Here is a 27,206-nt window from a genome sequence, read left to right as displayed (position 1 = left end):
CCAATTTTTGAGAAGCTGAAAGCACCAGGCTGCAGTTGGCCTCCTACAACAGGATGGGTATATGGTATCGTGTCTGTTATCCACGGCTGCCATGTCTTCTGCGGTTCTTGTGATACTTTCGTAGCATATACAGCCTTCTGTAATATAATAGCAGCAATAATAAGTTTGCAAGTTAAAATTTGAATGCATTTTCTGGATTCTTTACTGTTTGAGGCACAATTATTAAAATGTGTCTAATTTTCCTATTGCTACAACCATTCTGATATCCATGCAAGTTAAGACCCCTCCTGTGGTTCCATGCCATGACTCTACTAGGTTTTATACATTGAACCACCAATCAGCATGCTGACAGCCAATCACTGCCTGGCTGCAGGCTGGGAGGCAGGAAGACAATGCTGCCTGGTAGCTCTGTTTGTGTAATGTTGCGTACACATAGAGCAATATGATCGCTAGCAATATATTACTAGTAATCATATTGCTCAGTGTCCCGTTTTCATCAGCGACCAGAGATGGTCGCTGATGTACATGACACACTGCCGGGAGAAGAGGCAGGGGAAGTCGCTGGTCGGAGGAGCATAATCCTCCGACCAGCGACCATTATGGGGCTGAAAATGGGAGTGCGCACCCGGCGATTTATCGCCGGAGCACACTCCAATCACTGGCAACATGGTCGTATAGCAACCATATTGCCAGCGATTTATGCCTGTGTGTACACAGATTAAGATTCACAATCATGGTGACCAGGCAGCATTCTCTACTGCCTCCCAAGAAGCTCAGGAGGAAGATGCCCACAACCCAATCTGCCCCAGCTCGAAGGGCCAAGCAGTCCATACATTAAGATGGCTTTGTGCAGAAATAATGTAATGGGACACCCCCAATAAAATAATATCATCAACTCACAAGAGAACTTCATTGGTTCCACAACAAGCGGAGTTAATACACTACTCCCCGGTACTCTTCCAGATATTTCAGTATTAGCTCATTTAATTTTAGTTTAACCCTTTGCATGAATTATAAATTAAGTGTAAAGCTGGCCATACATCAGAAAGATCGATCTTAAGATCGATTGCACTCATGATTGTGTACAATTTCCCTTGAAATCCCCAGCAGTCCTTGGTGGTTTTTGGACACACAATCTACACACAATCCATCATACAATCAGTCATACAATCCATCTGCTGCATGTATTTGTACACAAGACGTGCACACAATCTGCATACAATCCATCATACAATCAATTGAGGTTGTATGATTGGGTACAATATCTTTCTGATGTATGGCCATCTTAAAAATAATTTTACTAATCTTCATGGCTTATAAAACTGTAAATAGTTATACATATGTCCACCTGAGGGGACATTGGCCCTTATTCTGATCGGTGCGGCCGGATCCGAATATGCGGCCAGGACCGTGCGTGCGAAACCCCGCCTTCCATACGGATCGCCAGCTCCGTCCATACGCGGTAAGAAGCTGGCCGAACGGACCGCACGTGTATTTTTCACGGAATACGCCTCCTCCATCTCAGGGAACCTCCCCCAACATTCGATGGTCGCAGACCATCGAATGCAGGACCGAGTGCTCCACCAGCTCCCGCAACCTCAGACCACACGGACATTTCTCCGTGCAAAAGCAGGGATCTGGGTGGGCAGCTGACATCCGGCGATGTCATATGTCCGCCCCCTACACGTGCGTCACGGCCGCATTACCATACGTACGCCCAGCGTTTGCATGGGAACGCCCATGAAACGCGGGGCGTATGCATATGGTAATGAGCCCAAATAGCCCTTCACGCCCCTCTCCACCCCCTGTTCGGAGTGTTCACATATCATGCGGGATTTGGCCGTACGCCCCGCTCGCACATGCGCAGAGACGCCTCTGCACATGCGCAGACACAAAACATCGGCGGGACGAACGCACGCGGATATTACCGCACCAACCAGAATAAGGGCCATTGTGCACCTGCAATATAATTGCACTATTCTCATGGAAAAGTATTCTAACCGTGATTTTTTTTATTTTTTGCCCCACAAATAAGGTAAAATGGAAAAAAAATTTGTCTGGTATGGTTCCAATACGTTCTCCTCATGTTGCCTACTGAATTTTTCTTTAGAAACAAAGAACCATTATAATTGAAACTATCATTTTCACATATATCTATCAGTGTATTCATCCACAAATCAAAATGTCATCAGTATTTAGAACACAGAGATTTTTATTTACATCCGAGTTTGCTTCATACTTGGAAAGTTAGCCTTTTTCACAAACGGATTTTAATGCTGTACGTGAAGCACCCTGGATATAAAGTTCAAAACACTGGATGCATATATACACAGCACTTCGTTTAGTCCACATTATCTGTGCCCTGGTTGTGCTAGCTACACCCATTACACCCCAATATTATATTTAATAATCCATTTGCCTCCATCCAACTGTAGTCACCCCCTACAGTGGTGACAACGGGAGTTGGTATAGATCATTGGTCAGACAGCAACTAGGTCAACATGCCGTTAGGTCGACATGGGGTTTTTCACTTTTTTTTGTCCCTAATTTCGACATGGACACTGAAACGTAGAACCGCATCCCCTTGCATGGCTCACTACACTCGGCACACTATTCTCCCACCACGGCCTTGTGGATGGTAGGGCATGAAAAACCGCCTGTCGGCACATGTCGGCTCAAAAAAAAGGTGAAGAATACAATGTAGACCTTTGACTATCGGCCTTCCCATGTTGACATAATGACCCTGTCGACCTAACCCCATGTCAACCGACAGTCATGTTGACCTTGTGATGTTGACCTAATGCTTATAGACCTAGTGACCGTATCTTTGGCTGCACCAAAGTGTCACCTGCCGAGTGATGACAATAAAATGCCGGCTCCTGCTCAGTGACATACAAAAATTGAGTTTGCTCACATTATGCATTTTTTTTCCTACATAATCTCATATGATTGTATTAGTGGTGGCCACATTACATTATCGAGGAGCGAACGGCACACATTAGCTTTGTGGACAACCATTATGTAATGAGATCTAATCACAAATATGAAACATTAGTTTTGCACTACATAAAAAAAGCTTTGGTGCCCAGATGAGAAGACACCAAATGCAACCACAGAGCAGCATGCTAAGCACATTGTTAGTGTACTGCAATATCAAAATGAATAAATGGCCACAACAGGGGAAAAATACACAGCGGTACATCATGCTGGAAGCTCGGGGATCGGAATCTCGACAAGCCACTTTGTAGTATAAGAAAAAAAAAGTAAGCTGATTCCTTTTTTTTAATGTGATCATTTGTTTAGTTATTTTATTAAACTGAAAAAATTCGGTTGGTCTTCATTTTAAAAACGTGGCTTGTTCCAAGCACAATTTCCCATTGGCTATTTGTGTACAGCTAGATTCATGCTAGATTCATGTTAATCAGCATTATTCTGTACTGGTCATTATCTGGCAGCCAATATTAATATTAGCACTTGCAGGGATACGAGATAGTGCTAGGCCTGAAAATGACAAGCCATCATCTGTAAGTGAGGGGCAGTTAGCGTCCTCTTACATTACAGGTCCCTGCACACACATGTAAGAGAAGGCTCTGAGCACTAATGATATTTAACAATGACTACCCTTACTCTCGTAGTGAAATAATCTCCATAATTTATGAGGGAAATGTGTAATGTTACAGCTGGTTAATCACTCTTCAAAACAATCAGATTGTGCTGCGTAGCAATGTTATGTAGCTCTTCCCTTATCCACTACTCTTTCTGGAAGAAACACTCTACTTCCCTGGCTATGATTCAATATAACAGTGACTACTTGCCGCTCCCTTTTTTTATTTTATGGAAGAAAATGTCACCAGTTATTATCTGGTCCAGATAAGAAAAGCAGTTTGCTTCCAAAGCCAATAAGTCCTGGTGGATGCAGTGCTAAATGAGCAGTCTGTGCAGAAAGTCACTTAAATAGCCCTAGGAGCAAGGGGTGCATTTTAATTATATGGGAAACCGCCATCTACCCGTAAGAAGATTGCTATAAAATAAAAGGGTCAGTATTAGTAATATGGAATTTTGTTTAGTGCAAATAGATTTATTCCATATATTTAAAAACTGTTTACAGCTGTAGTGCACATAATACCCAAATAAAGAACAAGATAGTGCGCACTGTGCAAAGATGGCACTGGATTGCGTGCGTTATGCAACAATGGCACGGGATTGTGCACACTGTGCAACGACAGCAGAGCGCTGCTAACCCTGTTTTGCATGAATCTAAGGTCAGTTTTGTTGTGTCATTAGCATCAGGGAACAGCAGAGATGAGCAAGTCCCTGAACATTCTGATTCGAGGTTTATGTTACAAGTGTGTGCGAGTGATGGGGGAGCACAGCTCCCATTGTGTGCGAGTGATGGGGGAGCACAGCTCCCATTGTGTGTGAGTGATGGGGGAGCACAGCTCCCATTGTGTGCGAGTGATAGGGGAGCACAGCTCCCATTGTGTGCGAGTGATGGGGAGCACGGCTCCCATTGTGTGCGAGTGATGGGTAACACGGGTCCCATTGTGTGCGAGTGATAGGGGAGCACAGCTCCCATTGTGTGCGAGTGATGGGGGAGCACGGCTCCCATTGTGTGCGAGTGATAGGGGAGCACAGCTCCCATTGTGTGCGAGTGATGGGGAGCACGGGTCCCATTGTGTGCGAGTGATGGGGAGCACAGCTCCCATTGTGTGCGAGTGATGGGGGAGCACAGCTCCCATTGTGTGCGAGTGATGGGGAGCACGGGTCCCATTGTGTGCGAGTGATAGGGGAGCACAGCTCCCATTGTGTGCGAGTGATGGGGGAGCACGGCTCCCATTGTGTGCGAGTGATAGGGGAGCACAGCTCCCATTGTGTGCGAGTGATGGGGAGCACGGGTCCCATTGTGTGCAAGTGATGGGGAGCACAGCTCCCATTGTGTGCGAGTGATGGGGGAGCATGGCTCCCATTGTGTGCGAGTGATGGGGAGCACGGGTCCCATTGTGTGCGAGTGATGGGGAGCACGGGTCCCATTGTGTGCGACTGTGGGGGAGCACGGCTCCCATTGTGTGCGAGTGATGTGAGACTGCTGCTCCCAGTGTGCGCAAGTGATTGGGGACCGTGGCTTCCAGTGATTTCCCAGCACGGTGTTGGGATGCAGGCATGGCCAGGATTCCGCCGAGTCCGAATGATTTTTAAACATATTTTTTATTGAAGCGGGACAATAATACGATTGTTAAAACAATCATTTCAAAAGTCAGAAAGACATGCAAAAACTGGTTATTTGAATAATTTAAAAACCAAAACCATTTTGGTTTAACTTTTTAAATTAATATCGCTTTAAAGATATACTTTAGAAAGACTGGACAGAATGGCGTCCACACCTGCATCTTACACACGGGCCCTAAATGTATAATGTTAAAAAAAATGTCTTCAGAGGAGATGCAATGGCAATGATATACAGATAGTGGGAGAGATTTAGCATTAGCTATCCTATATCTATGTACACAGTACATGTAATAAAATCTCTGTAAAAAGTTTGATGAATCGCCCCAAATATTTGTAATGAACTCTGACAGTCTCGTGATTTGTGTATGTGCAGTTATTTGTCAGTGTCCTCCCTGCCAGCTGCCGAGAGATGTACAATGTGGCAGCAACACAGACTGTAGGGAAGTATAGGAAGGAAGCCATGTGTTCCTCAGTAGAACGAAACCCTTTCTATACATAGTAGCTTATCTGTATTGTTAGTTCCGTATACAAACACACATTAATACAGAATAAGTGAGGAATAAAGGGAACAGGTAAAGCACCCATACCTGCAAGGAATTTGATGCACACAAATATAGTTGCTATTCACTGATGTCATTGACGGACAAACTGCATGCAGGTTTTTCATCTTTATTCTGGGTACCTTCTGGCGACATGATCTGAGGGGACAATGTGAAGTTCCGGGACTGCCTGCTTGACTTTGCTAGCTTCTTCAGTTCACTGGCGATAGAGATTCCTTTCCTCTTGTCATCTCTTGCTGCCTGCTAAGAAACAAATGTACATTACTCACATATTCATCTTGAATCTAAAATTGTCCATTTTCTCCAGAAAACAGGTCCCTGAGCCTCCAGTGACAGCTTTCTACTGAAAAGTCTCCTTAGCAAGGACAGCGCATAATCATAACCAGTGCATAATCCCCCAATTAGGGAGGAGTATCAGGGCTAATTAGATAGCTACCGACCAATCAATTAGCTGGGGGAAATTACCGCAGCTAATCGAATACCGGCAATAGGGGCTTATTCATCACGGATCGTTAATCAGAGAATAGCAACTGAAAATACGTATGGTTTGTAAATGCAATGCGGACAGAGTTTGATTGGCAGGAAGCTGGTGTTTTTGGGGGGTGGGGTGGAAGCCTGCCACTTCATGGCTATAGCTGAAACAACGCTGGTGTGCCCAAGTGTTTGTGAGGAGGGTCTGTTTAGTGGAAGCCTCAATTCATTTGTAGTTATCTCACAAATTCAGAAGGGGCGTCTCTGCTTTCTGTCTGGGCACAGTCCACTGCAAATTCTCACAATAGCGATCTGTGCTGAATTAGGCCCATAGTTTGTGAGTTCTATCGCTAAACCCATCAGGGAAGGCTGCTGCCAGCATACGGTCCTCCATGTGCACTGGATTCCGGATGTTGGAGGTAGTAGTCAGTTTGTTTGAAACCTGGTGACCAACTACTGGATGTTTCTGTTGAGATTTGTTCATTGTGACAGCGCCTGTTGGTGTAGGTGGACCGTGGAGCATGTCCCTGTTTCTGAAACTGTCCTTTCCATAACGAGGTCGATAATTTCTAACACCGATATTATTCATTCTCTAGAATAGATTTAAGATTAGGTAGATGAAGAATGAATTGGTGTATACTGTTGTGAAGTAACCAAGTTATTTTGGTCACTTGGTGAAACTGCTTCACAAGTCAACCTTCACAAAGTCCTATCTGACAGGGTAATTCTATCTTCAAAGGAAACACATGAGCACATGATAAAGCGCAGCAGGTGTCTGGCAGGTTACACATAGAATGTACTGGTCTGCACAGCAGACATTTGATCATGGAAGAAATGACCTAGCGGAAATGACACAGACATCCTCTCTGAAATGTAAGGAGGTGATAAAATGACAACATACTTCATGCAAAGTCCTTGGGAGGATTTCTCACACGCCAAGTGTCAGACACTGTCCTGTTGCCATTTACTTTACCTGGACCTGCTCCTTTAATTTAAGGATGAATTTTCCGGCTCCTTTCCATTTGCTTTGCGCCTGAAAGACACACTCGTTGTCGGAAAGGACTCGCTGCAATGTTTTTGTGGTTGATGACTTCTTGGTTGACGTCTCTTTCGTCACCTCCTCTAGAAGCACATAGTCGCCCGGATTAGGATTGTTTAGAATTCTGTAGGAGTATTTGGCTTTGCTGAGGGCCTGAGACAATAAAGAGGGAGATGTTAGAGGATTGTATACATTTCCCTTGTTCATTATATGCCATTATGACCATTAGCATGTTGTGCATCCTGCCAATTCGCACTTAGGTCAAACAAGAGTGCTGTGCTTGTTCTATAAAGGTGTGGAAAAGGGAGTCTGAAACAGGACAGGTACAAGGCAATGCACCAATGCTTCCATATATGCTTGTAGCTCAACCATTGTCTACAGGGAATGTACAGCAGCCCAGACAGACAGGTGGGGTGAATGGCACTCATGGACACTTGTACACTTCACCCTGAATGCCGCCATTTACGCCATACAGTATGTATTGGTGTAAACACATACAGGAGAGCACCAAGGTAAGTATGTTGAAGTTGAATTTCAAAAGTAGATGGGACTTGTTTCCTAGCACGGCGCCCACGATCTAGATTGTATGTGTCGAGCCGATATCGCAAGCATTGCATGCATCTTATGTGTTTGTGGGGCATAAGATGCATGCGATGGACGAGATTTTTACATTGGAATCAATGTGAAATGGTCCCTGAGACCCAATTTTACATTGATTCCAATGTAAAAAGCCCCCAAAACCCCAATTTTAATTGCTAACCCCCCTCATGGGTGAAATTCCCCCCCCCCCCATTGTTAACGCCACCCCACTATTGACGCCAACCCGAAAGCGTGGCGAGCGCAGCGAGCCCGCGAGGGGCGACGGTACGCGTCCTTTTCATACCCCCACTATCCACGTCGGCGTGGAGTTGCTTTTATATAGTGTGGCGAGCGCAGCAAGCCACCGAGCCCGAAGCTTGGGGAGCGCAGCGAGCCCCGCGAGGGGACGCGCATTACTTCACGGGTATCACGTGTCCGCTCGACACGCTTCGGGCTCGGTGGCTCGCTGCGCTCGCCACACTATATAATATCAACTCCACGCCGACGTGGATAGTGGAGGTATGAAAAGGTTGGAGGACGCGTGCCGCTGCGCTCGCCGCGCTTCTGGTTGGTGTTGATGGATCTTTTATCTTATGGCATCTTATGGATCTCATGGATCTTATGCATCTTATGGATGCATAAGATCCATGAGATCCATAAGATCCATAAGATGCGATATTGTACTGTACATACAATTAAAAATCTTTTCAATTGTATGTGATCGCATAAGATTGTATGCCTTAATTAAGGCATACAATCTTATGCGATGGGCGCCATGCTAGGATACAAGTAACAAGTAGATTTCTGTCTTTGTATTTGTCTATAGATGTATGTATGTATGTATGTAATAATATACACAAGACAGTAAGGGATATATTCAATAATGTTTTGCGGGCAGTGCTGACTGTCACAGCTTGCACAGTGAGTATTCTATTGACCCCCAGCACACGCCATTTCCACCTCGCTGGGTTTTTGCAGCGTGGGGGGAAACGGCGTGTGCGGCCGCTAAAACAGTAAGGCTCATGGCTAAATGCAGCAGGCTTCCTGCATTAGCCGCGAACATCGCTGTTTGGGGGAATCCTCGCCACCATCTGACAGAATGTAGAATAGGGTGAGCGGCCGGCGCATAGGGTTAAATGGCGAGGGTCGCTTGTTTCCGGCGATCCCCGCCATTTAACCCCCTCGCCGGCCGCATTGAATATGGCCCTAAAAGTGCAATCTCCTTATTCCGGTAAGTGAATAAACCAGGCAAAGTCTATTGGTTGTACGTATGATAAGTTCAGTGACTGAGCAGTAATCTTGGCGCAATATCTTTCAGACATGCCAGTACTATATGTTATGTGAGGAAGTTGGGTCTACAGAATACTCAGATGCTGGAGATTGCATATACAAGAAATGAAATAAGAGGCAGAACACAGGCTTGGCTGTGCTAGAGATGTATAAATGCTAAGCCGCTGCATGAGTGATCATATCCTGGACACTTGGCAGCATAGACAGGGAGAGACATTCCGATTACCTGCTGAATTACGTCCTGTGCTGTACTGAAGCGCAGAGCTCGTATCACAGTGCGCGGCTGCTCAGGAGAGACATCATGTACCTGGACAAAAAAACTCTCATCATCTGAGCTGACAGGCAGATCCTTTTCCTCCTTCTCCTCCACGGAAATGTTTTTGTCATTTAGATTCTAAAAAAGAACACGAACAAATAGCTGTAGTGCCAGCAGCAATCAGATTAACAGCAGCATGAGCTAATATCCGCATAACAATACAAATGCATTGTAAACAGTTCCAGTTCCATGTGATTCTACTAAGCACTAATGGAGACAAATAGGTCACATTCGCCTCATTGAGCCACTAAGAACCACTTCACACATTCTACTCTTACGCATGTTTTCCTGACAAACTGATTGCATACCGTGGGAGATTTTCAGTGTGTGCTGGTATTTCCGACAGGTGAAAGTATCGGCACACACTTATTCAATGCAACCGCGCATCATCTAAAACGGACATGAATTAGACAATTTAGCGGCCATTTCCGCCAATGTAGATTTGGCTTTAAAAAAGCCGAGTTTGTATTGGCAAAAACGGCCACTACACTGTTAATTTCACGGGTGTTTTATCGATCCATGAGTTACCCAACAATCGGAAAATTAGCGACAGTTGGACAGAATGAACAGGTCAACTGTAAGTTATCTGCTTTCGGAAAAATCAGCATTAATTAAATACCCCCCACGTTGGACAATTGACTTGATTTGAACATACTTCTTCTTGTGTCTTCAGAATGATCCGTCCCACGTATCCTTCCTCTGGAAACCAGCTATTTAGAACCTGTAGGATGTCTTCTTCCGGGCTAATCACCCTTTGGAATGGGAGTTTCTTGCACTCGTTTTTGTCCTTTGATATGAAGCATTTTTCTTCCATCAAAAAATAGTCCTTGCTATTTTCATGTCTTCTATTAGTAGCCAAAATCTGCATCAAATAATAATAAAAAACAAAATGATAAATATACCATATTGTTGAAGAAATAGGATAATGTGAAATTCCAGACATCCCCTGAAGAGGTCGCACAGAGTAATCTGCTTACTCCAACTCTCCTCAGTCACCGGTCTTGAAACCACTGGAGCGAGCTGAGCTGAAACCAGCGATTGGTGACTTCGGGCAATAGTAATACACAGCTAAACACCACTGACATTCATGAAATATGGGGATCTCCTTGACTTGCATAGAAGTGATTGTAAATATTTTTGTCTGACCCTGAACAAACAAGTGTGGGTTCTTAATGTTCGACTCAGTGATTAAGACACACAGGTTCGAATAGTATCCAACTGACACCACCTTACACAAACACTGTACCGTACTGTACAAAGCAAATAGTGCAACCTCTAGAGAGCCATCTGGTTCCATATCATAGCAAACTCTGTCCCATTGTATCTCTTTAAAAACTACCGGAAGCAAAACTCCCCTTTCCATTATGGGCATATACTGTATACATGCTGTTTTCATGGTCCTTTGTGTAAAATGTTATTGTACCTAAGTTGTACTTCTGATTAATAAATTGATTTTTCCATTATGGTAACTAGAAAATAATTTCTACACTTCTAGCATAAGTCATTCCACAGTAGGGCAGATGGCCTCGCTCACACAAACACAGTATTAGAGCCCACCAATGGGCTGGAGGGGGAGGGGGGCATCTGTCTTTTCTAACAATTATGTTTTCCATGGAGAGCAGCAGCACTGCTGCTGTCTCTTTAAGACAAAGGCGGCGGTCACTAGGTCCAGTCACGGCTCTCTGCAGACAGCAGCAGCCTCCACCTCCTCCCCCCAGCAGTGAGACTGGACTCTGCGGCTCTTCTCAGTGCAGGAAGGGGGGGGGGGGGGAATCGCTTCCCCAAGCCCAGCAGGCGTCTGCTATGTACAGTAAGTGTATTAACCAGTAGTGGTGCGCCAGCGTCACCTGTCTGCAGCTTCCTGTAATGTGCCTCCTGCCCTGGTTCCTGCATGCAGACTCAAGGAGGTACTGTATAGAAGGAATATTATGTATTATATAAGGAATGTGTGTGTGTGTGTTACTGTAGATATTTAGTATATAAACTTTGTGGGATGTAATGATAGGTATATAAGGAGGGGGGAGATATGTATAAATTATATAAGGGGTGGATGGGAGTGATAGGCATTTATGTGTATAAGCGGTGGTGTTCAGAGGTGTAGTATATATAAACAGTGTGTGGTGGCGCGATAGAAATGTATGTATAGAAGGTGCATGCAAATTCACCTCTCTCCACTAACCACCACCCTTCTTCTTTAACGATGCTCCCCCCCCCACTGTCATTTTTTCTGGATCTGCCCCTGGAGCCCACTATTTTATAATGGTGTATCAGTGGTGTATATGTATAAGGTGGAAGAAGGATTCTGCTGCCTCAATTCAATGTAAGTAGACAACGAATTATGACCTATCATCAAAGCTGTACAGAATATTCTTAGTCAAGGCAGCTGTAGTATGTCAGACAAATTGAGATAAGTTTCTGAAAAATGATCTTTATAAAGTAGAATTATTAAGGCAACATCTCCATTGATGGTTGCAATGTACTCACAAGTTATGCAAAAATTATAATGTGTATGCATATCAAAGGTTAGGAGTTGGGTTGTGAAACTGGATTATTACCATATTATTCTACCTAAAGTAAAACACTCTATGCACAGATATAACACAAGCAATGGAATGGGGTTGATCTTGAATTTAAAGTAAGGGCCAAGTCATAAGAAATGAGGGTGCAGTTTAGGCCAAAGAGAGGGTGGTATAGTAACCATGAGGAGGATTTGAGTAACAGTATTGGGATTTAAACTGCTGAATTTGATGTGTGGTGGCTGTAGTTATCATGTACGTATGGCCAGTGGTGTAACGAACATCCTGATATTGACTGCCATAGGGCAACAAAGGCTGTTACAGTATACACACCAAGGCCCATACATAAAACATCTATTATGACACTATCAGTTTCAAAAAGGAAAATGGTCCATCCCCACCTTTGAAAAGTGCACAGAGGTCTCATAAAAAAAAAAAATCACAAGTTTACTTTTCTGCCCAGGTGTTTATTTGTCCAACTAACACACCTCCAGCCCAGGTGGCTCAGGTAACGACAGTGTCTACAATGGCTACCAAGATGTAAGAGTAAAAATTTTATATTTTGTTAATTTTTCCTTTTCGCCAACCAGTACCAAAGTTGGACTTGGATGCTTTGAACATGGGATGGAACATTTTTGCTCCCAGTCACATATGAACCTGTTCAAAATAAAATAAAATACAGAAATTAAGCAAGAAATGAATATAAACTTACTTGATCCAGTAGTTGCTTTGCAGTTGTACCACTAATAATATTAAATAGAGAGAACGGTTCTGGCCCAGGAATTCCATGTACGGTGACTCTGAACACTGATGAGGCCTTCCTTTCTTCTGAGCTGAAAAACTTTAAAAGGGGCAGAAAATAGTATTTAATAGAATCAATTACACAGATAAATTATTTAAAATACTAGGGACAGGCATAATGTGCATGACACCACTGGAAATTGCTATTGGATTTCTTACATAAACCAGCAGTAAATTACAGTTTATGCCATTTCCCCAGCACTACATGAGCGTGTATGGAAAGCAGAATACGTACTGGTGCTATTGACAACAGACCAAAGCAAACCCTAAGTCAGACTATATTTTACTACCTATAAATAACTGCTGTGGACTGGTAGACGATTAACGCAGGGTAGTGTGGCAGAAGCTTTTAGAATGTCTGCACTTCATCCACCCATATGAAAGCAGGAACATTTTCTGACACACTATTTTCTAGCAGTTGATTATGTTTTGAAGAAACGGTCAATCAAATTCCATTAAGAAGCAAAACCTTTCATGAGTGCAAAAACTATAGGGAACATCTAGATAGAATACTAAATTGACATCATATAACACTGTAGACATTTTCCCTATGTTGGCACTATTATGGGGAATATTCAATTACTGTGGCAACTGCCGCCTTGTCGAAAAGATGTCAGTTTCCGAATGATTTAGGTCGGAAGGGGTTCCGACCTTTTCAATAAGGCCTGTTTTTTTTCAAACAGGTCGGAATAGCCACCAATCCACCTGCTCTTGTCGGAAACGCAGCCAAATACGATTCGGCTTTGGCCCTTTCTGTCCTCCGGTCTGTCATTCTCCCACCCGCCTCCCACAGCCTCCTTCGGAGGCTCACCCTGTCCTGCCGCCTGGCTGGGTGAGCAGCACCAGCTTATCCGGCACCCTCATATCCCGTCTCCTACCACCTCCTCTATTGCTGTCGTGGCGCCACCCGGGTGAGCAGCCAAATCCGACAGTTGGATTGGGCATGCCGGATCCATTCCAATGAATGTCGGAATGGATCTGACTTTAATTGAATAATGCCCTATGTATGCATCTAATATTTAGCAGTTTACATACTTAGTGCATAGTAAACCTGCTTCCCTACCACATTTTTGAGGAGATTGATCAAAGTCCGGAAAGAGAGAAAGTAATAACCTATCAGCTTCTGTCACTTTATAGGCTGTGTTTGAAAATGACAGTTAGGAGCTGATTGATTTGATCAATCCTATTTCTGTTCTGAGATTAAACTTTTTCCAGGCAATATTAACCAACCAGATAAAGGTTATAATAATACCTTGGGTAATATGTAACAGCATGCTAAATGTAGGCTGTTTAGAACATTTGATGAGCTTGCCTATATTTTTAAAGTGCCAATTGTTTAGAAGGCAAAACCGACGTGGTTTTGCCGTGGAAATGATTGCCGCTTTAAAAATATGGGCAGACTACCGGTAACAGAAATTACGGAACGGCCTGCACCTCACAGGCTACTACATATTGCCTATTATGTAAGATGACCAATGTGGATGGACATTTAGCATGTACAGTACAACAAGTATTTAGGGTCACCTACCAAAGAGGCTGGCAGGGAACTACCACTGGGAATCTCTTCCATTCGTCGGCTGTTAATGAATAGCGTGGAGATCTCCAAAGGCTCGTTGTGTAAGGTGTGCAGCTGTAAGTGTCTGTAGCCTACGGTTGTCATATAAAGAACAGGGAACAGTCAGTACAACAATAGCAGTAATTACAACATTGCAAGTGGGACAATTTCTGTAGAAGAAACAATGTATTGCAAAAACTGAACCCCATTGAAGTACAGATGCCAAGATATAACCAGACTACGCTGACAGACTGAGAGGTACCATAGTATTGCCGTGTGAATAAGTACCATAATATTGCCATAGATAGGTATTTAGAGAACTAGGAAGCCAGTCCGGACTCCTTATGAACCAGAGTGCTGGTGCCCATCAGCAAAAAATGGTCACAATTAAAAATACTTTAAAAAGACTTTGAAAATACTCTCTCTCCTGGTAACTATAATACCGTGATTCTATTCTGCAGATATAAATATTATTACCGATGTGAAGATAAATGTTAAACATGCTGCTGGGTATTAGAAGCTGTATATTACGGCACATGCTACATCAGACACTCTCATGATTAACTTGTGACATCCGCAGGAGAAACCGTAAACCCCGGCTTAGTATATCACCTACACAATCAGACTGTGTTTACTATGCCGTGCCTTAAATTCAACAATAGGGCCAATGTCTTCTCTAATACTGCTATAATATACAATGTAACAGAAAACCGAGATGTGCACTGATTAACACTAAGAGCAGAAACCTTGTAGAGGAGACAGCTCGGTTACTAAGCTGCATCCCCTGTGATTTGGATTCCCCGAGTGTCTTTTTCACGCTAAGGTGTGTCTTAATTTGCAAAGTGATCCAGTAAAACCCCCTTACAAGGGTATACGGTCACTAGGTCAATATTGAAAAGTCAACATGCATTAGGGTGACATGGCTATTGGTCGACAAGGTCAATAAGTTGACAAGCATTAGGTCAATAATGGGAAGGTTGACAGTCCAAAGGTCATGCGAGGAGACGCGGTGCACCGATGCGGTGCCCATGTCAGGACAAGAAAAAAAACATGAAAAACCCATGTCAAGCTTTTGACCGTCAACCTTTCCAAAGTCGACCTAATGATTGTGTAGAACGAATGACCCGGTTGACCTTTTGAGTGTGTCACTCTAAGGCCTTCCTGTGGTCAACCTAATTATCCACCCCAAGTTCCATTGTGCCACTCTTACAAGTTCAGACTCAGTCACACACACACATACAAGTGTGGTATATAAATATAATCAGTGCAGTCCCTAGAAGCGACCAGCACAGCACAGCACAGCACAGCACAGCACAGCAGAGCAGAACCCCTAATTCGGAAGCTACACATAGGAGCAGCTGCCTGGGAAAGGTCAGTTAAATCCTAACCCTACTCCACCCCCACAGCCCCCAGTGTGTACCTAGTGGCTGCAACCATTGTGAAAATGAAAGTCGCTATGACCAATGTTCTGAAGGTCGTGATGAATCGAAGTTTGGAAAAAACGATATTGTAAAAATGCTAATTGTCCTTTTTTCTAATAAAATTGCTTTGTAGAAGTATTAAATGAATGTTCATTGTCATAAAATATCCTAACAATTTTTTTAAGCAGTTTTAAAGAAAATAAATGACCAGATAAGTCGTTAAGTAGTACATGTACATCTGCAATAAAAATATTCTACACCACTCCCTGCGAATCACATGTCAGGTGTCTACGGTAAGGTAAGGACTACTTACATGTACTACACATATATAAAAGTGTGCAATTCTTAAGCAGTATCTGCCATTGCCTCATAAATTCCTATATGTTTTCTTAAGCTGGGTATACACTGGGCGATATATATTCTGATGATATATCGCTAGCGTATCTGCAAGTGTGTACACCAGACATGTCTGCAAACTGGGAGGCAATTTCAAATGCCCACCCAGCTGTGAAGTCAGGACGGCACAGCGAACGGATGTCAGTAAGTGTATAGTGTATACTTACGTGAATTGGTCGCTGGGTAGGCAAATCCGGCAGATCTCTCTGCGTACATTACTTTAGATAGGGGCCATTCTATGGTCAATATGAATCTAGTCCCGTAAGATGCCAAATATATAACGGTGTATACAGACTGTATGTAGACATATAATGACAAAGTAGGTCTTCCCTTCATGTTAGACACCAATGAATGCAATGAGTTGCTAATAAACAAACTAGTCTACAAGCTTCTGTGAGTCCACCAAACCCCGCCTTGCGAATGATTGGCTGGTGACATTCCTTCGCAAAGGGCGACTTGCTCGCAGGGGTTTGCGAATGGATGTTACACAGTAACATCTATTCGCAGGGCAGGGGGAACCTCCCACATATTTTGATGGTTGCCGACCATTGAAGGACGTGGAAGGTGCATGCCTATAAAAGTGACTTTCAAGTCACTTACATATACTTGCACGCTGGGAAGGAAATGGGCGGGCAGCTGACATCCGGTGATGTCAGCTTCCCGCCCCCTGCACCTGCATTATGGCCTCATTAGCATGAGAACGCCCATGAAACGCTGGGCATTCCCATATGCTAATGGGGCCTCCCGCCGCCCATCTCCGCCCCCCGCCCTGGGTGCTTGCACCCAGCAAACAGTCTGTTCGCCGTGGGTGCATGCACCCTGCATATGCGCATGTACAGAACAAAAACATCGGTCCCCGTGTGAACACAGCCCTGCTGCGAACGGGCCGCAATAAGGTCCTAAACCTGCAACAGGGGCCACATAACCGCTGATTTTTGTATATATGGCATCATATTTTATTTGCTGCAAGGGTTAACCGTGTTATCCCCGTCCAGAACATGCCCCCTCCCGATAGACGCATAAGTAACAAGTATATACATGTATCAGCCTTCTATGGCATTGATTTTTGTCTCAGTGGTTGGGCTGTAAGGTTGTCATTGTTCTATGGGCACCCTGCTATTCCATTCTGCATTACCGCTCCCTCCACTGACACAGTGGCTGAGCATTCCCTACATCCCCTGGCATAGCCTTGATGTTGCTTCTGATTGCAGTAACTGGATATCAGATTAAACCAGGTGATGCTGCAAGTCACAATGAAATATCACACTACAAAGAAATATTACCTCTCTTCAGGGCTTTGAGGGGAATAATTCTTTGGGCAGTCACTGCAGAGCTGTTGTTTTCCACTACAGCAAAACGCAGAAACACAAGATCTTCAAAGTAAACTCGAAACATAAACTGCTCATTCCACATTGGGTTTAGGGTATTGCGATGTATCGGCTTCGTCCTGAAATGACAGCTGTCCACTGGCATCCCAAGTACATCGATCTCAATGCAAGGACTTCCTGTACTGTTACTTGGACAGACATTCTGTCCTGAGACAATCTGTAAGACGAGCAGAGGTTTAGATTTGCAGTATGCAGGAATTGAAGCACTACTTGATAAACCAGACCACGGCATTTCCTTGTACGGATTGGATTTATAGCTTGTCGTGACGTACTATTGTGCACGCACTTGAAATTATAGAGCAACACATCAAATTAAATGCACTGAAATGCTCTCAATGCATGTACATTATGAGGAAATAGCATGGGTTTCACAGAAAATGAATAAGAGGCAGCTATTTAGCAATTGTAAAACAGTTTCTGCATGGTTTTAGGATTTAAGCAAGTTGAAGAGCCAGAACTTTAGTTTAGGATAGCTACCCTACTGTACGTATAAGGAATATATTGCGGCTTCTTGGAGTTTGGTCTAATGCAATCTTCAAGTAGTGTTAGCGGATATAAATCTATGGAAGGAATATTAACAGACATGGATAATTAGATCCCTCCCCATCAGCCTCTATGCTCCTCCTGGCTGTTTATTACAAAACGATACAGATACAAGCAACATGCGTCATTAAGGAATGATTCCACCAATGATAAATAGGTCCAAAGAGGGAGAGTTTATAGGACTACCACATATAAAATGTGAAACGTGTTTTGCACTAGTTAAAACTTAACAGTGAGCAAACAAACTAGTGTGCCTATCCCCAAATGTCTCCACCGTATTTTGGCCTTATACAGTACCCCCACGGCCCGAATTCGGGTTAATGGAGCCCTTTCAAACTCTGTTGAGATTCGAAATGGCACCCGCCAGGGCTGCCCCTTATCTCCTCTGATCTTTGTGTTATGTATGGAGGCCCTGGCGCGTGCGATACGGATGAATGATAACATCAAGGGTATTCAGGTCGGCAGACATGAGCACAAATTGGCGTTATATGCAGATGACGTATTGGCAACCATCTCGAGTCCAACCACATCGCTACCGTCTCTGATGTCGGAATTCGAGAAATTTGCACGTTTAACTAACTTTAAAATCAATTTTGCCAAGTCTGTAGCTCTGAATATATCTGCCCCAAGTGGTACAGTTGAAGGTCTTAAAAAGGCCTTTCCCTTCCACTGGCACCCAACATACATCAAATATTTAGGGGTCCTGTTGTCCAGAGATAACTCAAATCTTTACCAACTTAACTTTGTGCCGCTGCTTGCCAGCTTAAAAACGTCTATTTCAAATTGGTCCATACTTAAATTATCCTGGTTGGGTAGAATTAACACGATTAAAATGAACATCCTCCCTAAAATATTATTCTTGCTCCAAGCCCTCCCAATTGTAATACCCCCCTCTTTCTTCAAAGAATTACAAAATATAGTTAGTAAATTTATCTGGGCGAACCGCAGACCTAGGATTGCCCAAAAAGTCCTTGTCCAAAGCCGTGAAAGAGGTGGTCTGCAGCTCCCCCACTTCCTCAGTTACTACCACTCGGTCCACATCACCAGAATTGTAGAAATGTCTAGGCCTACACCATCTAAACAGTGGCCAACTATCGAAGGCCACTCGGTGGGAATATCCCCAAAGGTAATCCCATGGCTCCGGAAGATCCCTGTGGTGAGACATCCCACCCTGACCCCAACACTTTCTTGTTGGGGTAGATGCAGATACCTGCGCTATTTTGACCCGGGTGTGACGCTCCTTACTCCGCTTATTAATAATCCAGAATTCCCTCCAGGATTTGAATTACGAAATCTCTATAGTCGCTTTTCAGTAGAAGTGTCGCACCTGGGACAATTGGTGGATAGATCTGGCCTACGCTCCTTTGAGGAACTGCATAACGATATTGGTCTCCCGACGGGCCTCTTTTGGTTCTACCTCCAGATTAGACATTATGTCTCCTCCCTTCCGAAACGAAATCAAGGCTGGGACCCAACCCCCTTTGAGTCGCTAATACTCTCTAAGGAGGCCCCGAACCACCTGATTTCTAAATTTTATCAAGTATGCCTCAGTAACCTACCAGACCCAACGCCTGCATACACGAGGGCGTGGCACAAAGAGCTGGGTCAGGAACTGTCGGGAGATCAATGGAGTCAAATATTTCAATTTGTTTTTGCATCCTCCTCTTCAATCCAAACTCTAGAAACTCAATATAAGATACTATCTCGATGGTATAGATGCCCCTCCATACTACACAAAATGAACAGCGCCCTACCCGACCTCTGCTGGAGATGCAACCAGCATATCGGCACTCCCCTACATATCTGGTGGGCCTGCCCAGTTATCCAAGATTATTGGCACCAGATTCATACCGTCTCAGAAAAGATAATCAATTCCTCTCTTCCATTTACTCCTGAATTCTGGTTGCTTAATCTTATGGACATGCCCATCTCCCGATATAAGAAATCTCTAATTAGACACCTAATGAATGCGGCTAGGGCAGTCATTCCCTGTCACTGGAGAACTAACAGGGCCCCTCCCATCACGCACTGGTTCCGCAGAATAGATTTATATATGTCCATGGAAGATCTGTCATCCTTTCTGAAAGGTTCTCCCCAGACCTTTACAGCTACTTGGTTGAGCTGGCTCACCTATAAAGAATCCTCAGAATACGCACACCACATGAGACAGGTCGCTGGGTCGTAGAGATCCCTGGGTACAAATCTCCTCCCTCCCCCTCCCCCCCCCTCCCCCCCTCCCCCCCCTCCCCTTTTTTCCTTACTTTCTTTTTGACATTCTACTTCCTTTTATAATCGGTACATCTTATTATGGGTACGAATTACATTGTCAATGTTTGATTGTTGAATACTTCCACATCATACCCTGAAAGACGGACTCAGCACCCTACGCCTGTATTTGTCGGTATTGTTCACTTGAGTGCATTACATTACACTGTTCTATTTCTGAGATGTATTGTGATTTTCTTTAATAAAAATTGATTGCACAAAAAAAAAAACTAGTGTGCCTATATAAGGAGCCCTTCACGTCTCGTCCTCAAGTCAGTACAGCTAGACTAGTATATTGTCTAATCACCTATAGGCGTGCATCTACTGGATTTACACAGTGCTGCAATGCTTCACTTTTCTGCCTCACAGAACTAGGGTTTGATTCCAACTCTTGTCCTGTAAGTGGTGTTTGTATGTTGTGTGTGTGTTTGTGTGTGTTGCCTCTGTGTACTTTGCTTTTCCGTCAAACAATCATAGTGGTAGGTTAATTTTCTTCTGACGCAATGAACACTAGTGCGCATTATTGAAAGCTCCACTTGGGCAGGATTCAAAATATGAGAAAAGTTCATAGCAATGTTTTTATCGTTGATCACATATTTATAAATCTTATTTAGGACAGAGAAGAAATGTCACTGTGTGGTGCACCTATAGAAAGTTTATTAAAATGTAACCTTTAATTGATATTTAGTTAAAAGTATAGCGAAATAAAATGACACATAACATGGAGGACATACAAAATTTAGTTAAAAAAAGGATATAAGTTATCCTTGCGATGTGGGGTCCCACACTCCTAATTCCCAGTTTCCACTCAGATTTTGTACACTGTCTAGCAAAAATATTTATTTCTTATTGTACATATAGATATGTGGCAGACAATGAGCGTATGGATCTTAATTAGGAAAAAATTACCCCAATCATGGGGGAAGGTCGGCGCACTTTCAAGCAAAAATGTCAATTAGGGTATATAATATATATAGGGCGGCGTCGATATATAGTTCAGTTAACCAGTGCTGATATTGAGGGAGTACCGGTACCAGATTAAATATAGTACTGTTGCGCTAATTGCATTAATTCAATAATAGCGCTAATCCCAGTATCTGACAGGTACTGTAATGTGCCGGCGGCCGTGTGATTAGACAGTATGGGCTGGCTGGTGTTCCTATATGAGAACACTGACAGCCGCTCCAAACTTAGTATTTCACACGTTAACCAAATGTATTGGCGGCAGTGTTTAACCCCTTAGTCCCTGGAGTGCGGCGTGTTCTATTGTAACGCGCCGTCTCTCAATTGACAGGACTGGGTATGGTATCAGACCGGTATCGTCTCAACAACATTAATCTACAGTTTAAACTTTGACGGACGCTCTTCAATGTAGTGCTCGCACGCTGACCAACCGTGTAGGTAACAGCGGTGAGCACTATACGCTGACTGAGCGTCTCAGTGACAGCGTACCCCTCAGTCCCTGGAGTGCGGCGTGCTCTTTCGTGACACGCCGTCTCCCAATAGGTAGGACTGGGTGATGGAAGATAGGAGTGCACCCTCAGCCAACGGGCTGTATGCTTGCGCACCCGCTCAAAGCCACAATTATTAAGCTAAACAGATCAAAATTTTAACATTTCAATGGGGGAGTGGGGATAGCCCACGAAGTGTACGGTCGGCGTACGCTTCGCTAATGAGCTTCGTCAGGACCAACCTGGGTGGTACCTGCGAGCTCTTTAAATACCTGTCGGTTCAAGAGTATAGTGATGCGCAAGTGCGCTCATTGGCTGTCAGGAATGTCACTCAAGGATCGCATAATACGTTGTACGTTATAGTATGCATTCCATTTAAATACATTCAATGGGGACAGCAGTGTAGTAGTTAAAGGGAAAAACGCATAGTTATAGTGCGTTGGTGCGAATCAGAGCTTATATCGCCATTCATAGTGTGTAGTATGTGGACAAATCCGGGAGCATTGTATTGGTTGGCCAGTTAAACTGTCAATCAAAATACGTGTTACACCGGAATAGGTGCCCCGTGTATTGTTTACTGATCCCATGGTCTCCATAGTTACAGCAGTCCGAGTCCGATATACAGTATGCGTTATTAAAATTTGACCTGATTATTCAACAAATTTGGCATGTTAAGTTTATCTCATTTACTAGTTATGATGCAATGTCCACCAAAAGCGGCAGCAATTATATTTTAGGGGATATGTAAAAACTGGATGAATCGAGGGGGTTACAATCATGTTTGACTACAGATAGGACACGGACAGTTTCCAAGTTGCCAAGCTGTCAATCAGAATAGGTGTCGCCTTGTGGTGAGTGCCTGGTACATAATGGAAGGTCTCTAAGAATCTAGTAGTTCAAACGTTAGTAGGGGACATGGGGTGACCGTTCTTTTGGAGTGGAGTGTGTGTCAATCATATAGGTCCCTAATAGGTTTGGGACAGGAGCCACTGTCTCCTGTCCCAAACCTATTAGGGACCTATATGACTGACACACACTCCACGATTTTTCATATTCTCCCCTTTTCACCAATCTCTCCACTAGAAGAGTAAAATTCACTCTTTTGATTATTTCGATCTATCTCATGTCTCCCACTATCTGTGATCCCCGTCGTTATATCCATCTCTATCAATGAATTACACAGATCATATGGTCATCACTGGGGTCCCAAAATATGGAACATAAGCAATTCCAAAAGAACGGTCACCCCATGTCCCCTACTAACGTTTGAACTACTAGATTCTTAGAGACCTTCCATTATGTACCAGGCACTCACCACAAGGCGACACCTATTCTGATTGACAGCTTGGCAACTTGGAAACTGTCCGTGTCCTATCTGTAGTCAAACATGATTGTAACCCCCTCGATTCATCCAGTTTTTACATATCCCCTGAAATATAATTGCTGCCGCTTTTGGTGGACATTGCATCATAACTAGTAAATGAGATAAACTTAACATGCCAAATTTGTTGAATAATCAGGTCAAATTTTAATAACGCATATATCGGACTCGGACTGCTGTAACTATGGAGACCATGGGATCAGTAAACAATACACGGGGCACCTATTCCGGTGTAACACGTATTTTGATTGACAGTTTAACTGGCCAACCAATACAATGCTCCCGGATTTGTCCACATACTACACACTATGAATGGCGATATAAGCTCTGATTCGCACCAACGCACTATAACTATGCGTTTTTCCCTTTAACTACTACACTGCTGTCCCCATTGAATGTATTTAAATGGAATGCATACCATAACGTACAACGTATTATGCGATCCTTGAGTGACATTCCTGACAGCCAATTAGCGCACTTGCGCATCACTATACTCTTGAACCGACAGGTATTTAAAGAGCTCGCAGGTACCACCCAGGTTGGTCCTGACGAAGCTCATTAGCGAAGCGTACGCCGACCGTACACTTCGTGGGCTATCCCCACTCCCCCATTGAAATGTTAAAATTTTGATCTGTTTAGCTTAATAATTGTGGCTTTGAGCGGGTGCGCAAGCATACAGCCCGTTGGCTGAGGGTGCACTCCTATCTTCCATCACCCAGTCCTACCTATTGGGAGACGGCGTGTCACGAAAGAGCACGCCGCACTCCAGGGACTGAGGGGTACGCTGTCACTGAGACGCTCAGTCAGCGTATAGTGCTCACCGCTGTTACCGACACGGTTGGTCAGCGTGCGAGCACTACATTGAAGAGCGTCCGTCAAAGTTTAAACTGTAGATTAATGTTGTTGAGACGATACCGGTCTGATACCATACCCAGTCCTGTCAATTGAGAGACGGCGCGTTACAATAGAACACGCCGCACTCCAGGGACTAAGGGGTTAAACACTGCCGCCAATACATTTGGTTAACGTGTGAAATACTAAGTTTGGAGCGGCTGTCAGTGTTCTCATATAGGAACACCAGCCAGCCCATACTGTCTAATCACACGGCCGCCGGCACATTACAGTACCTGTCAGATACTGGGATTAGCGCTATTATTGAATTAATGCAATTAGCGCAACAGTACTATATTTAATCTGGTACCGGTACTCCCTCAATATCAGCACTGGTTAACTGAACTATATATCGACGCCGCCCTATATATATTATATACCCTAATTGACATTTTTGCTTGAAAGTGCGCCGACCTTCCCCCATGATTGGGGTAATTTTTTCCTAATTAAGATCCATACGCTCATTGTCTGCCACATATCTATATGTACAATAAGAAATAAATATTTTTGCTAGACAGTGTACAAAATCTGAGTGGAAACTGGGATTTAGGAGTGTGGGACCCCACGTCGCAAGGATAACTTATATCCTTTTTTTAACTAAATTTTGTATGTCCTCCATGTTATGTGTCATTTTATTTCGCTATACTTTTAACTAAATATCAATTAAAGGTTACATTTTAATAAACTTTCTATAGGTGCACCACACAGTGACATTTCTTCTCTGTCCTAAATAATGTATGCAATCACCTATGTCCTGTGGTAGCACACCCTCACCTGTCAGATAAATTTATATCAAATCATTTATTGAGGGTTCATCTCTTTTGATTTACCATATTTCTCCTGTGCGATTACCATCCTTCCTTCTTGAATATATTTATAAATCTGTTAAACTCAATATACAGCGAGTATCGCGTTGCATTATTTTACAGTGATCAGCTTGCACAGATATCTCGCTGTGCATTGTTGGATGTCCGATTAAATAATATCGTAAGGAATTCTAAATAGCTCCTTGTAAAACGTTGTGCTTTTAATAGCTTATTACTTTCAGTATAATATTTTAAAGATTTCAAATAGTAAAAAAAAGTAATCCTAAATATCAACAGAATCAGACAACCACAGAACCATCTGTAATCCCATCCTAGAGTAATGTATAGATTAAAAGCCCAGATTTATGGCAGTGATGTCTGCAGACTAAGCTGGGTGTGAAGTGTTTAGAACAGGAGACTTTAGTTACATGTGTGAACTGTTTCAGCAGAATGGCAGCAGGTTTAATGGTGAAGTTGCATGAAGACAAATTTTATACAGCTACTATATACAATTTCTATTCTAAAGGTTATATTCTGCAATAAACTTCTTACGGATAAGGAATATATTGCCGGCTCCATGCTTTCTAAGTCTCGATCCAGTGGAGAGAATAGCTGGTGCATCGGGCATCCCCTGTCCCATAATACGGGTGGTTTTAATACATAGCCGCAGCCGCCGTTAGCTTCAAACATTGCAGCATTCAAATGCAAAGAGAGATCTGAAATGGAAAGTGGGATGAGTTTTAAAACAAGACGACGAGTCCATCTATCAAACACACAGAACTCAGAACAATGACATCACTACAGTACATTATGTCAAGTGGATACCTCAGGAGATGTACTGATGCTTGGACAAACCCCATGACATCCAAAGGGGCATGCGCCACCCTCATACACAGCCAGTCCCTGGAAGGTGCTAGCCGATGGACGCAACAGAAAAAAGCTCCTCACTGTCTACCACATAAAAGTGCATTTACTAACACATTGTATTCTAGACATCTATTTAGGATGTTCTATGGCTTTTTATTTGCATATTGCATGGATCACAATAAAAAAAATACATAAAAATAAAGCAGCGCTCTACTGTTTGCTTGGCACATAACAAACCATGCTGTCAGGCTGGCGGCTGTCCCAAAAGCAGAGTCAGGCTGTCAGATTACACTATGCAGGAGAGATAGAGGAAGCCGGGCCATGAGAAGGAATTAAGCATTATGGTCCTGATGCTTTGTGTACAAAACAGATGGCGAGCACTTGCCACTTGTTCATGTCTCCTCCAGTGAGATCACTTGGGACACCCTCATGTCGCAGCACGAGTGGGTGGGACAGTGGAGATAACAATGTTGAGTGCAGAGTCCAGGGCTTCTGTCTTGACAAACTTCATGGCCCTGGCAGCATGAAACCACTGGCCATCCCTCTGGGGGTAACTTAAATGGGCAATGTTCTTGCAGAGGATCTGAAGGTTCGCCCACAGCGGTGAACCACAGAAGGCAGCAGGAGGCATCCATATTAGCACAAGACACTTCCTAATGCATTAGCATATATTCACAGTTGCTAATGTGACAACCTTGGCAGCTGCTACTGCATTGCAGAAAGCTAAGTGTTAGGGCCTATGTTAAATGCTCTCTCTAATAGTCCTTTGGAATAAAACCTTTTTTTGTTTTTATTTGCTAATTTAATGTTTTAAGTAACAAAAAAAAAAAAAAAAGAAGAAGAAAACCCTGGTGACCGGCCATCTTTAGTACTTAATTCAACACTAAGGTCACTAAATTGGTAGTTTGCAGTCAGTGGTATAACTCTGCAACTGCATGTGTCTAACATAAGCCTCATTGTGAGAAGCATTCTTCAAATGGAGGGAAGTATCAGAACACGAGGACATGCGCCAACACTAGATGGAGGGAGGGAAGTTCAGGGGAAATTTGAAGAAAAATGACTTCACATACAGGGTAGTTGACAAGAGGAATAGTCTCCAATCAGAGGTGGTAGAGGCTAAGAGTAGAGCATTTTAAACATGCATGAGATAGACAAAAGGATATCCTTACAAAGAAATAAGGACCAAATAGGGTTTAAGGTAACAATATGGTTAAAAAAAGAGGCAGACTAGAAGGGCGGCCGAATGGTTCTTATCTGACGTCAAATCCTATGTTTCCATGTGAAGAAAACCGGCACTTCTTTGTATTTGACAAAAATGTTTGGAAAACTATCAGTAATTACTGGGGATATATACAAGAGCAATAACACATAAGATAACAGAGCACCAGTAGTGCTGCATGTAAGATGGTACAGCTCAGTGCACCATTACCAGTCACACCCCTGC

The 27,206-nt window shown here is 43.5% G+C and overlaps 1 protein-coding gene across 10 annotated transcripts in view; it reads right to left on the bottom strand.

Moving 5' to 3' along the window:
- Positions 1–27,206, bottom strand: part of PLCE1 (phospholipase C epsilon 1) — a 280,982-nt gene continuing 253,776 nt past the window's right edge. For 6 of the 10 annotated variants that reach the window (XM_083149001.1, XM_083148999.1, XM_083149008.1 and 3 more), the window contains 9 exons: positions 25,448–25,611; positions 17,454–17,715; positions 14,327–14,445; positions 12,710–12,838; positions 10,137–10,343; positions 9,392–9,559; positions 7,231–7,449; positions 5,814–6,029; positions 1–137 (listed from right to left, as the gene is read on the bottom strand). In XM_083149001.1, the coding sequence (XP_083005127.1) occupies positions 5,847–6,029; positions 7,231–7,449; positions 9,392–9,559; positions 10,137–10,343; positions 12,710–12,838; positions 14,327–14,445; positions 17,454–17,715; positions 25,448–25,611 (1,451 nt within the window). In that variant the 3' untranslated portion in view covers positions 1–137; positions 5,814–5,846. The remainder of the gene's footprint in view (positions 138–5,813; positions 6,030–7,230; positions 7,450–9,391; positions 9,560–10,136; positions 10,344–12,709; positions 12,839–14,326; positions 14,446–17,453; positions 17,716–25,447; positions 25,612–27,206) is intronic. The other 4 variants (XM_083149004.1, XM_083149005.1, XM_083149009.1 and 1 more) reach the window with 2 other exon arrangements.

This window comes from Crinia signifera, chromosome 6 (assembly GCF_055691185.1).
Source record: "Crinia signifera chromosome 6, ASM5569118v1, whole genome shotgun sequence".
Classification (NCBI taxonomy): domain Eukaryota; kingdom Metazoa; phylum Chordata; class Amphibia; order Anura; family Myobatrachidae; genus Crinia; species Crinia signifera.
This window is presented reverse-complemented; position numbering and strand designations above follow the sequence as displayed.